We start from the raw sequence: 12,591 nt of genomic DNA, 5'->3' as shown, positions 1-12,591 counted from the left end.
TCTAAACATGTTGGCATCATCAAATTAACTTGAAAAACATCCAAAATTAATTTAGGTAGCTAAGTTGATTATGACCAAAATATGAACTCAAAGTGCAATTTTGCAATTTCTTTGGCATATAACAACAAAACCAACCCAAACACATTTGAAAAGACAAACTAAACATGTTCAAATCATCATGTGGGTGAAGAAATCAATATTATTAAACTTGGAACATAAAAACCTTAACTGTTGACCTTAAAAACAAAAATTCAAATGAATCAACCAAACTAACAACAAAAAAACTATTCTCTCCCCCCAAACCTAAACTAAACATTGTCCTCAATGTAAAATCACAACATAAAGATGCAATGAGTAGTATGGGACAGAAAAGAAGAAAATGCAAAACTAATAAACAAGGAAAGGAACGATTGAACCTAGTTGTGTTGCCTCCCAACAAGCGCTTAGTTTAAAGTCCTCAGCCCGACTTGGGATTGCAATCACTCTGGAGAAGCAAGGGTCACAACATTCGTGTTTCGCTAAAAAGTGGCAGAAAGATATGGCTTTAACCGCTGTCCATTAACCTTGAATGTAGTATATGTTGTATGATCACAAATTTCAATCGTTCCATATGGAAAAACTTGAACAACTGTAAAAGGACCAGACCATCGTGTTTGCAACTTCCCAGGGAAGAGTTTCAGCCGAGAGTTGAATAAAAGAACTTGTTAGCCAATATAAAACTCACGACGAAGAATATGTTGATCATGCCACTTTTTGGTATGTTCCTTGTAGATTTTAGCATTTTCATATGCATCATTCCGAAATTCTTCCATCTCGTTCAATTGAAGAGCTTTCTTTTCTCCCGCTGCGTCCATCTCAAAATTAAGCTTCTTCAGTGCCAAAAATGCTTTGTGCTCCAGTTCCACATGGAGATGACATGTTTTTCCAAACACCAATCGATACGGAGGCATGCCAATTGGAGTCTTGAATGCAGTCTGATATGCCCACAATGCATCATCCAACTTTGCAGCCCAATCTTTGCGTGAAAGTCCCACAGTCTTCTCTAAAATCTGCTTGATTTCTCAATTGGAAATCTCAACCTGCCCACTAGTTTGTGGATGATAAGGTGTAGCAACCTTATGAGTGATTCCATATTTCGCCATGCGAGCATTGAAGTGATGATTACAAAAGTGCTTGCCTCCATCACTAATAATGGCATGCACGATGCCAAAGCGAGTGAAAATATGCTTCCAGAGAAAATGAACAACAACCTTAGCATCATTAGTGGGTAACCAATTGCTTCAACCCATTTTGAAACATAATCCACAGCTACCGAGATGTATTGATTGCCATAAGATGATGGAAATGGTCCCATGAAGTCAATACCCCAAACATCAAAAAGTTCAACTTCCAGAATATTATTCAACCACATTTGATGTCTACTTGAGATATTTCCAACACGTTGGCAACGATCACATGCAGAAACAAAAGTATGGGCATCCTTAAACAATGTAAGCCACCAAAAACCAGATTGTAGTACCTTGGCAGCAATCTTTGTAACACCAAAATGACAACCACATGCTAGAGAATGGCAAAGTCACAAGACTTACTCCATCTTGTCATCAGGAACACACCGCCTTATACATTGATCTGGACTATGCTTCCACAAATACGGCTCATCCCAATAGTAATGTCTGACTAACAAGATGAATCTTGTCTTCTGTTGCCAAGTCAAATCAGGAGGCATGATATCACTAACCAAATAATTGATATAATCTGCATACCAATGAGTGACTGAAGATTTAATGGTAAAGAGCTGCTCGTCAGGGAATGTTTCGGATATAGGAACTAAGTCATTATCACCTTCATGGTGCATAATTTGAGAAAGATGATCTGCCACCACATTTTCAGACCCTTTTTTATCCCGTATCTCAAAATCAAACTCTTGTAGTAACAACACCCATTGAATTAACCGAGGCTTTGCATCTTTCTTGGATAATAAATACTTCAAAGTTGAATGATCGGTGTAGACAATTACCTTTGAACCAATGAGATAAGAACATAATTTGTCTAAAGCAAAGACAACGGGCTAAATGCTCTTTCTCGGTAATGGCATAATTTAGTTGTGCGTCATTGAGAGTTCAACTAGCATAATAAATCACATGCAGAAGCTTGTCTATCCGCTGACCCAAAACTCCTCCAATAGCATAGTCACTTGCATCACACATGATTTCAAAAGGTATATCCTAATCCGGTGCAACTATCACATGGGCTATCGTGAGCTTCATTTTCAACACATTGAACGCCTTAATAAATGATGGATCGAATACGAACTCTGCTTCTTTAAGGAGCAAGTTACACAACGATTTTGTAATCTTCGAGAAATCCTTAATAAAACGACGATAAAAACTAGCATAACCAAGGAAACTTCGAACTCCTTTGATGGAAGTGGGTGGTGGTAACTTCAAAATTGTCTCAATTTTTGCCTTGTCTACCTTGATGCCTTTGACTAAAACTTTATGACCCAAAACAATCCCTTCCTGAACCATAAAGTGACATTTTTCTCAATTTAGAACTAAATTGGTTTCTTCACATCTTTGCAACACCGATGACAAATTATCCAGACAAGAATCAAACGATGAGCCAAAAACTGAGAAGTCATCCATGAATACCTCAATACAACGCTTTACCAAGTCAGAAAAAATACTCATCATGCACATTTGAAAAGTAGCAGGCGCATTACACAACCCAAAAGGCATACGCCTATACGCAAAAGTACCAAAAGGGCATGTGAATGTCGTCTTTTCTTGGTCTTCCGGTGCAATCGGAATCTGATTATAACCAAAATACCCATCTAAAAAATAATAGTAGGCATATCCAGCAAGTCTATCCAACATCAAATCGAACGGAAAAGGAAAATGATCTTTTCGAGTCTCATTGTTCAATTTCCTATAATCAGTGCATATTCTCCATCCTGTTGTAGTCCTTGTCGGAGTTACCACATTCTTGTCATTCTTCACCACTGTAACTCCACCCTTTTTCGGTACCAAATGCAAAGCACTCACCCATTTACTGTCTAAAATTGGATATATTATTCCAGCGTCTAATAACTTCAAAATCTCAGCTCGAACCACCTCCTTCATATTTGAATTTAATCTGCGTTGATGCTCAACTGAAGGCTTGTAATTGTCAACCAACAAGATCCGATGCATACAAATGGACGGACTAATTCCTTTGATGTCAGCAATACTCCACCCAATTGCCATTATATGCCTTCTTAACAATCTCAATAGTTTTTCTTCTTCAACTTCACTCAAATTTGCAGAAATTATAACAGGTAAAGTCTTAGAAGCTCCCAAGAAAGCATACTTTAAATGTGATGGCAATGGTTTCAGATTAAAGGTAGGTGCGGCTATGATACTTGGCTACGATTTTGAAGGTGCAGGTCCAAGGTCTTTGAACTCCAACCTTCCACTCTTTGCAACCGATTTAAAAGCATCCAAGTAAAGAGCACATTCCGCTAAAAGTTTGATTTTCATCTTTTGAAGTAACAGCATGAACTAGTGCAGCTTCCATAGGATCACTAGGCTTCTCAACTCTTAATTTTTCTGAAATAGCAGTATCAACTAGATCAACGCGAAAACAATCTTCTGCTTCTCTTGGAAATTTTCCAACCTCGAACACTTTGAATGTTGCTTTCTCTTCCACAATTCTCAATGTCAAAACCCCATGTTCTACATCAATTAAAGTCCTTGCTGTGATCAGAAAGGGCCGACCCAAAATCAACTGAGTTTCATAATCTTCTTCCATATCCAACACCAAGAAATCCGTTGGAAAAATCAGCTTGTCACCCTTCACTAACACATCTTCGATAATTCCCTCTGGATATGCAATTGATTTATCTGCCATTTGCAAAGAAACAGTAGTGGGTTTAATTTCACACATTCCAATGTTCTTAGCAATAGATAACGGTAATAAATTAATACTAGAACCAAAATCACATAACGCTTTTTCAAATAAATTAGTGCCAATAATGCATGGAATTTTGAAACTCCCTCTATCTTTTTGCTTGAGCGGAAGCTTTCTTTGAAGGATTGCACTGCATTCTTCTGTCAACTGAATCTTCTCATGATCGCCAAATTTTCTTTTCCTTGAGATGATATCCTTCATGAATTTGGCATAGTTTGACATCTGCTCCAGAGCATCGACAAATGGAATATTAATCTTTAATTTCTTAAACATCTCTAAGAATTTGAAATACTTCTCATCTAACTTATTCTTCTTGAGCCGCTGAGGAAAAGGAATAAGAGGCACATATGGCTTCACGGGTGGGGCAACAGGCTCAGCTAACGGCACAACGTCAATGCGGAGAAGTGTCGGCAGTGGTTTTCATGGTGGCTAATGGTTGTATGACAGCTGACAATGGTTGCTGCTCTTGTGCAATTTCTTTGACCTCGTCCTCCTCAATATTTGGTCCCAAATCCACTCTAGTCTTCACTTGTTTTCCATTCCGAATAATTATTGCTTTAGCTTGCTCATGATTTCTCGGTTTAACATTTTCTCTAACTACCAATGACTGAGCTAAATGCCCTATTTAGACCTCCAATTTTTTTTTTTATAAAAGCAGCCTGGTTCTAAAGAGTTGTCTCAGTTTTGCTCATAAACTAATTTGTATTGACATAAAGAGTATTCACGTTACCGGCAAGCTGAGCAATGCCAGCTTCTAAATTATTCTTCTTCTTTTAAGGTATGAAACCTGATGATGGCTTTTGCACATTCTGATTTTTGACCCATGAGAGATTTGGATGATTTCTCCATCCTTGATTATAAGTGTTGGAGTACGGATCGTTACTAGGATGTCTGTAAGCATTCACCATGTTCGCTTGCTCTTGAACAAATCTTGGAAAATCAACACCATACGGACAACCAACCGTGGCATAACCAACTCTTGCATGTCTTTCTCTTGCTTTAGAATGTTACGTTTCGAGTGTTAGAGTATCAAAAAGTGCTTGAGATCCGGCTAGTGTCTTGTTCTTAATTGATCCCCTTGCATAGTTGTTCACTGCATTTTTGTTTGAAACTGTTAATCCTTTATAAAATATCTGCATGAGAACGAGAGTAGGCAAACCAATTGTACGGACACTGCAACAAATTATTGAATCTCTCCTAGCCTCAGAAAAAGTCTCATATGTATGTTGAGTGAACTGCATGATATATCTCTTATAGTATTGGTCTTCTGGGTTGAGAAGAATTTCTCCAAAAATTTATTTTGAATATCATTCCAACTAGTCAAGGTTCTAGGCCTCAAAGAATTCAACCATGACTTGGCTTTGTCTTTCAAAGTGTATAGGAAGACCTTCATCCTGAGATGTTCCTTGGTGACTCCTTCTACCAATGCCATGTTTGACACCATATTGAAAATATCTCTAATATGTGCCAATGGATCTTCAATGCTCATGCCATTAAAAGAAGGCATCATATTAAAGTGGATAGTCTTCAATTCATAATTCCTTACAGATGCAGGAAGAGCTATGCTTGACGGTGATTCTGGAATGGTTGGAATATCAAGATCTCCTATCGTCTCATTCTGAATTAACGCCATCTTGCTCTCTTGCTGCTTTTCTTACTCACTAACTTATCTTTGTTCTCTTCGGATTTCACGGAGTTTTTTCTCAATTTCTGGTTCAAACTCAAGTAATACACAATTCGACGAACGAGTATCAAGCATTCACCTCCAAGAAACAATGAAAAAAAAAGTCAGAATGCACCGAGAAAAATTGATCAAAAAAAAAAAACGAAAGTAAAAATTAAATAGACTGAAAAATCACAAAAGTAAAATTAAACTAAATTCGATCCGAGGCAGCGGTGCCAAAAACTTGTTGTTGATAATTGCAAGTGTACAATATCGTCCAAGTAATATAGTGATAAGTAGAATGTCGTTCAAACAAGGATCGGGTTAACCTAAATTTACTATTGAGATTGAATTCAAACTAAACTTAAATAAAAGAAGGATTACGATGACAAAATCTAAGATGCAAAGAAACGAAACGAAAGTAAAAATAATAATTGATCGAACATGAAGTAAAAGTGAATGAATTATGCAAGATAAATATATGGAAGCACTAGGACATCAGGTTCCTCATTCTCAATCCCAACTAATCCCGTTATTCATATTAACATCAAATTATTCCCATGTTGCTAGCAATTATCCTTTGATTCGTCAATATTTCCTGTCAGAATAAACTAACCGTGTTTCTAACTATCTACCCATACCATGTTTTGCCACAGATATAGATAACCAAAACCCTTTATGCTCAATGGATAATTTCAAGATACTACACAAATCATAACCAGTATGTCTACTCAATTATGTAACTCACGGTAATTGTTATGAGAAGCAATCTACTAAACTCAACTTTTCAGTCACAATTTAGTTCTTCACTCAAATAATGGCTAGTTATTTGATAACAACGAAGCACAATAACAATTACTCAACATGGAAAATAACTGAGATTAATATAAAATAACGAGAATTATATGTTCATGATAAGAGTACACCTTAGTCCTAGACTACAAAACGAAGTGTCATTAGCAAGGGTCAAATGTCGTCGAAAAAGGAATTTTGCCGTCGCAAATACTTATTTACGACGGGAAAAAGCCCTCGCTGGGTGTCGCAAATTGATCCATTGGAAATACCTTTTTTCCAGCTAGCCGTTGGAATTAATTCATTTTCGACGCACATGACTTGTCGTTAGTAGTTAGATTTTTATCGGAAATGAATTTTCAAAATGGCAAACTTATTTTATTTTTAACATGAAAATGTGGTCATAAATAATTATATAGTTGTCGAAATTACTTTTCAAAAGACGACAAATATTTTTTACAAAGATTTTTTTTCCGACCAAACAATTATGTCAGAAAATCTTTTTCCAACAAAATAACTTTTTATTTACGAGAGTGTACAATCATCGCAATTACAATTACCGACCATACGAGGTTGTCAAAAATACGTAACAGCTTGACATAAATAGGCACAAAAACAAATTTGTGATGATCAAGCGTCGTAAAAAATATGTACTTCCAATGGTGATGCTTTGTCGGTAATACATATTTGTAATGGCAAGCTTCGTTGGGAATGTATATATTTTCGACAAAGAAGCCTCGTCGAAGATATATATTTGCAATGGTGAAGTTTCGTCGATAATATATATTTCTGACTGTGAAGCTTCGTTGAAAATATATATTATTGACCATATTTAGTCGTGGCAAATTTTTTCGTAACCAATATTTGGTTGAAAATGGGTATTTCCTATAGGAACATTTTTGTTAGAAATGTGCACATTAACAAGAGGAATTGACAATCGAAAAAGCTGTTATTCTATTTGTTGATGCACAAAATCGGTGATGACTTTGGTACAACAGAAAGTGTCAAGTTTGTGACCTTCGCTAAATTGCTCTAGTTACTAGTGTGGATAAGTATACAAATAGATAGAGACAAGGAAGCAAACACAAGATATAGATATACGTGGTTCACCCAGATTGGCTACGTCCACGGAGTAGAGGAGTTCTCATTAATTGTGGAGGGCTAACACAAGTACATAGGTTCAAGCTCTCCTTTAGTGAGTACTAGTGAATGATTTAGTACAAATGACATTAGGAAATATTATGAGAGAATGATCTCTATTTATAGAAGAGAGTTTCTAGTTTCATTCTGACATTGACGTGTGTCGTGTTGTGATTGGCTTCTGGTGTCGACACGTGTTGCGCTGTGATTGGCCTCCTTGTTGGAGGGAAACTCTTCTGGGTTCTTGACGGTATAACGTTGATTGATGCTCGGTAGTTTAGGGATTGGTCAAGTATTGTACAAACAGTGCTCCCCTAAGTTCCCGAGTAAGGGAAGCTCCTCGGTTGGGGACTTGCAAAGCCATTGAGTAATCAGGAAACTTCTAAGTATCAAAGTGTGGTATTATTTTCACTTGCCTTATCCGTCTCATATGTAGATGTAGTGTCTTTTTCTGGAAGTGCTTTTCCTCCATCCAGGGGTAGTATCTTTAACCGATGAAGATGCACAAGGTAATGTATCAATTTCACTTGAAGTTTACTTGTAGTTTCGGGCTTGGTCAAGTGTGATACAAACCCTATAGTAGGAGTTCCCCAAGTCGTCAAGCTAGGAGATTTACCGAAGGAGGTAACAGACAAGGTAAGCAATCAGACTTCCAAGCAAGCAACCTGGATCGAAGGTTCGACTTCGGCTTCCGGTTGATTGTTCTCTTTCTCCTTGTGTCGTAAACAGCAACAAGGATAAGGAGAAGCAAATGGAGAAGAGATGATATGAGATACTTTTTCTTTTGAAGAAGTAACTTTCCACAGTCTTATTCTTGAACTAGGCTGGAGGGTTTTCTGGTTTCTTCCAGAGTACAAGGTTGACTCAAGAATTTGAGGGTCAAAACAAATCCATCAAATCTAGAGTACGTTCAACCCTGATGATATGTGATACTTTTGTTATTGACAAAGTAGTGGATGTATCGACACGTGTTCTGTTACGCTTGTCTCCACATGCTTCCTTGTATCATTCTCACTTGCCCTATATGTTCCTCAGGCAGATGTGGTATCTTCTCTGGAAGCATAAGATGTTGAAGATGAGTACTTGAGAGCAATGCTAGGTAAGTAATTAGGCAAGGGGTTCTAGGCAGTTAGTTCCTGACTGGAAGCTTTATTCCAAGTGCTGACTAATTGCTATCTTTTTGCTTGTCTTGCAGGTAAAAACAAAGCCAAAGGAAAAGATAGGGAAAAAACATGATATGGGATACTTTTGCTTTTAACCATGATGATATGAGATACTCTTACTCTGGTGTGGCTTGTTTGCAGAGGTATTATCGGGGAAAAAAAACTGAGTATTTCGAGATACTCTGTTGAGAATCCCCTTTCGAATGTGAAGAAAAGTTGAGCATTTTTTTATTTGCAGGTCTGCCTGGCTGTGGAGGATGAAGGTCGACATATATAGAATTGTCCTAACAGCGAGTGGTAACGCTGTTCCTTTACCCTTCTCGATCATAGCAATGTAGTGGAAGCTGCAAGATTCACATGTTTTAACTTTGTCAGAACACTTTGAAAAAGCAGTCTGTGGTATCTGGAAAGCTGATGTTGTGTGTGAAGATTGCAGACAAGCTTTATCCAAGGAAATCTGGCTCTCAAAGTTCTAAGAGTGGTGCCTCTTCGGTTTTTGAACAAGCAATCCTGTCTGGGTTCTGGCTCTCGAGATTCGGAGAACGGTGCCTCTTCGATTTTTGGGAAAGCAATACTGTTGGGAGTCTGGCTATTGAGATTTGGAGAGCGGTGTCTCTTTGATTTTTGGGAAAGTAATCCTGTTAGGAGTCTGACTCTCGAGATTCGGATGATGGTGCCTCTTCAATTTTTGAGCAAGCAATCTTGTTGGGAGTCTGGCTCTTGAGAATCGGAGAGCGGTGCCTCTTCGATTTTTGAGCAAGCAATCTTGTTGGGAGTGTTTTCTCGAATGTGAGTAAAGGTTGGGCATTTTTGCCAGTCTGCCTTGCCACGGAGCACGAAGGTTTACACATATTAGGACTTTTTAGTTATCAAGCAGTGATGTTGTTCCTTTACCCTTGTGGGTAATAGTAGGGTAGCTGGATCTTCAAAATTTATATGTCTAAACTTTGTCAAAGATCTTTGGCAAAGTTATTTGTGGTACCCCAAGGAGCTGATGTTGTGTGTGGAAAGTGGTGCCTCTTCGAAATCCGGATAGTGGTGCCTCTTTGATTTTTGAACCAATGACCCTATTGCCCTTTCTTTTATAAGGGCACCAATTATGTGCAAGAAGTGCATTCGGAGAGTTATTGCTTGTAGGAATTTTCCCCTTACTTCAGAGATTTATTGCACCTCATTTCTCCTTCATCATTTCTGAGAATGTCTGGCCCATTCGACCATCGTTTTGACTTGAACTTTGGTGAAGAGGCAGTCATGCCTTCTCAAGACAACATATGGTGCTCATCCTTCTTATCCCCTACTGGTCATCTTACCATTGGAGACTCTGTGATGAAGAATGATATAACCGCTGCGGTGGTGGCCAGGAACCTTCTCACTCCCAAAGATAACAAACTACTTTCCAAACAGTTTAATGAATGGGCTGTTAAGGATTCTCTGGCTCTCAGTGTTCAGTGTGCAGGTTCTGTGTCTAATATGGCCCAACGCCTATTTGTCGAACCCGCCAAGTTGAATCATTGGCAGCTGATGTGATAAGTCTCAAATAGGAGATTAGAGGGCTCAAGCATGAGAATAAACAGTTGCACATGCTCGCACATGACTATGCTACAAAGATGAAGATGAAGCTTGACCAGTTGCAGGAATCTGATGGTCAGATTTTACTTGATCATCAGAGGTTTGTGGGTTTGTTCCAAAAGCATTTATTGCCTTCGTCTTCTAGGGCTGTATCGCGTAATGAATCCCCAAATCATTAACCTTCGGTGCCTCCTCCTTCTAGGGTTCTGCCTAGTATTGAGGCTCCGAATAATCACCCTCTGGTGCCTCCTTTTTCTGGGGCTCTGCTGATTGCTGAGACTTCTCCTGAGCAACCTTTGTGAAGGCTCCCTCTTGTTGTTTATTTTGATTCATGTATATGTACATATTTGTAACTTATCGAATATATCAATAAACAAGCTTTGCTTTATTTCAACGTATTATGTTAAATACACCAAGGCCTTCTTTCCTAAGTTCTTTGAATTTTTCCTTTTGTTGAAGCTTGTATGTTGAAGCTTTGTGAGTGAAGCATGTAGGTTGAGGTAGTGCTCCCTTAATTTCCCAAGTGAGGAAAACTTTTCGGTTAGAGACTTGAAAAATCCAAGTCACTGAGTGGTCGTGAGACTTCCGAGTATCAAGGTGCAGTAGCATATGGTAGGAGTCCCCCAAGTTACCGGTTTGACTTGAACTTTGGTGAAGAGGCAGTCATGCCTTCTCAAGACAACATATGGTGTCCATCCTTCTTATCCCATACTGGTCATCTTACCATTGGGGACTCTGTGATGAAGAATGATATGACCGCTGCGGTGGTGGCCAAGAACCTTCTCACTCCCAAAGATAACAGACTACTTTCCAAACGGTTTGATGAATGGGCTGTTAAGGATTCTCTGGCTCTCAGTGTTCAGTGTGCAGGTTCTGTGTCTAATATGGCCTAATGCCTATTTGTCGAACTCGCCAAGTTGAATCATTGGCGGCTGAAGTGATAAGTCTCAAATAGGAGATTAGAGGGCTCAAGCATGAAAATAAACAGTTGCACATTCTCGCATATGACTATGCTACAAACATGAAGAAGAAGCTTGACCAGTTGCAGGAATCTGATGGTCAGATTTTACTTGATCATCAGAGGTTTGTGGGTTTGTTCCAAAGGCATTTATTGCCTTCGTCTTCTGGGGCTGTACCGCGTAATGAAGCCCCAAATGATCAACCTTCGGTGCCTCCTCCTTCTGGGGTTCTGCCTAGTATTGAGGCTCCGAATAATCACCCTCTGATGCCTCATCTTTCTGGGGCTCTGCCGACTGCTGAGACTTCTCATGAGCAACCTTTATGAAGGCTCCCTCTTGTTGTTTATTTTGATTCATGTATATGTACATATTTGTAACTTATCGAATATATCAATAAACAAGCTTTGCTTCATTTCAACGTATTGTGTTAAATACACCAAGGCCTTCTTTCCTAAGTTCTTTGAATTTTTCCTTTTGTTGAAGCTTGTATGTTGAAGCTTTGTGAGTGAAGCATGTAGGTTGAGTTAGTGCTCCCTTAATTTCCCAAGTAAGGAAAACTTCTCGGTTAGAGACTTGAAAAATCCAAGTCACTTAGTGGTCGTGAGACTTTCGAGTATCAAGGTGCAGTAGCATATGGTAGGAGTCCCCCAAGTCTCCGGTCGAAGAAGTTGATGAATGAGGCATTTCCTTTCTAAGTGGTAGCCCAAAACTCCTCATTCATAAATATTTGTTATGAAAGTTGTTAGGCCCAAGGAAGAGGAGGTCTAGGAAATATATATATATATATATATATTTTAAAGCTTTATAGGTGAAGTTTTGTGGGTGAAGCTTTGAGGTTGAAGCTTTGTTGGGTACCATGAATTGATTTTGCTTCACACTATCTTGATCAAGATAGTGTGAAGCTTTTGTAGGTGAAGCTTTTGTGTTGACGCTTTGTAGGTGAAGCTTTTATGGATGAAGCTTTTGTAGATGAAGCTTTTGTGGGTGAAGCTTTTGTGGTGGGTGAAGCTTTTGTTGGTGAAGTTTTTATGGGTAAAGCTTTTGTGGTGGGGGAAGCTTTTGTAGGTGAAGCTTTTGTGATGGGAAAAGCTTTTGTGGGTGAAGCTTTTGTGGTGGGTAAAGCTTTTGTTGGTGAAGCTTTTGTTGGTGAATCTTTTGTAGGTGAAGCTATTGTGGGTGAAGCTTTTGTAGGTGAAGCTTTTGTGGTGGGTGAAGCTTTTGTGGGTGAAGCTTTTGTGGTGGGTGAAGCTTTTGTGGGTGAAGCTTTTGTAGGTGAAGCTTTTATGGGTGAAGCTTTTGTAGGTGAAGCTATTGTGGGTGAAACTTTTGTAGGTGAAGTTTTGGAGTTGAAGCTTTT

At 38.7% G+C, this 12,591-nt stretch overlaps 2 protein-coding genes across 2 annotated transcripts; both read right to left on the bottom strand.

Moving 5' to 3' along the window:
- Positions 1–1,585: 1,585 nt before the first annotated feature.
- On the bottom strand, positions 1,586–3,245 carry LOC139190808 (uncharacterized). Its single transcript, XM_070811294.1, has 2 exons — positions 2,979–3,245; positions 1,586–2,017 (listed from the first exon to the last, which is right to left on the bottom strand). Exons 1-2 carry the CDS (start codon positions 3,243–3,245, stop codon positions 1,586–1,588), a joined length of 699 nt encoding a protein of 232 aa, XP_070667395.1.
- A 223-nt stretch (positions 3,246–3,468) lies between these two features.
- On the bottom strand, positions 3,469–5,581 carry LOC139190807 (uncharacterized). Its single transcript, XM_070811293.1, has 4 exons — positions 5,336–5,581; positions 4,960–5,081; positions 4,736–4,839; positions 3,469–4,325 (listed from the first exon to the last, which is right to left on the bottom strand). Exons 1-4 carry the CDS (start codon positions 5,579–5,581, stop codon positions 3,469–3,471), a joined length of 1,329 nt encoding a protein of 442 aa, XP_070667394.1.
- Positions 5,582–12,591: the final 7,010 nt, after the last annotated feature.

Source organism: Malus domestica, chromosome 13 (genome assembly GCF_042453785.1).
Source record: "Malus domestica chromosome 13, GDT2T_hap1".
Lineage (NCBI taxonomy): Eukaryota > Viridiplantae > Streptophyta > Magnoliopsida > Rosales > Rosaceae > Malus > Malus domestica.
This window is presented reverse-complemented; position numbering and strand designations above follow the sequence as displayed.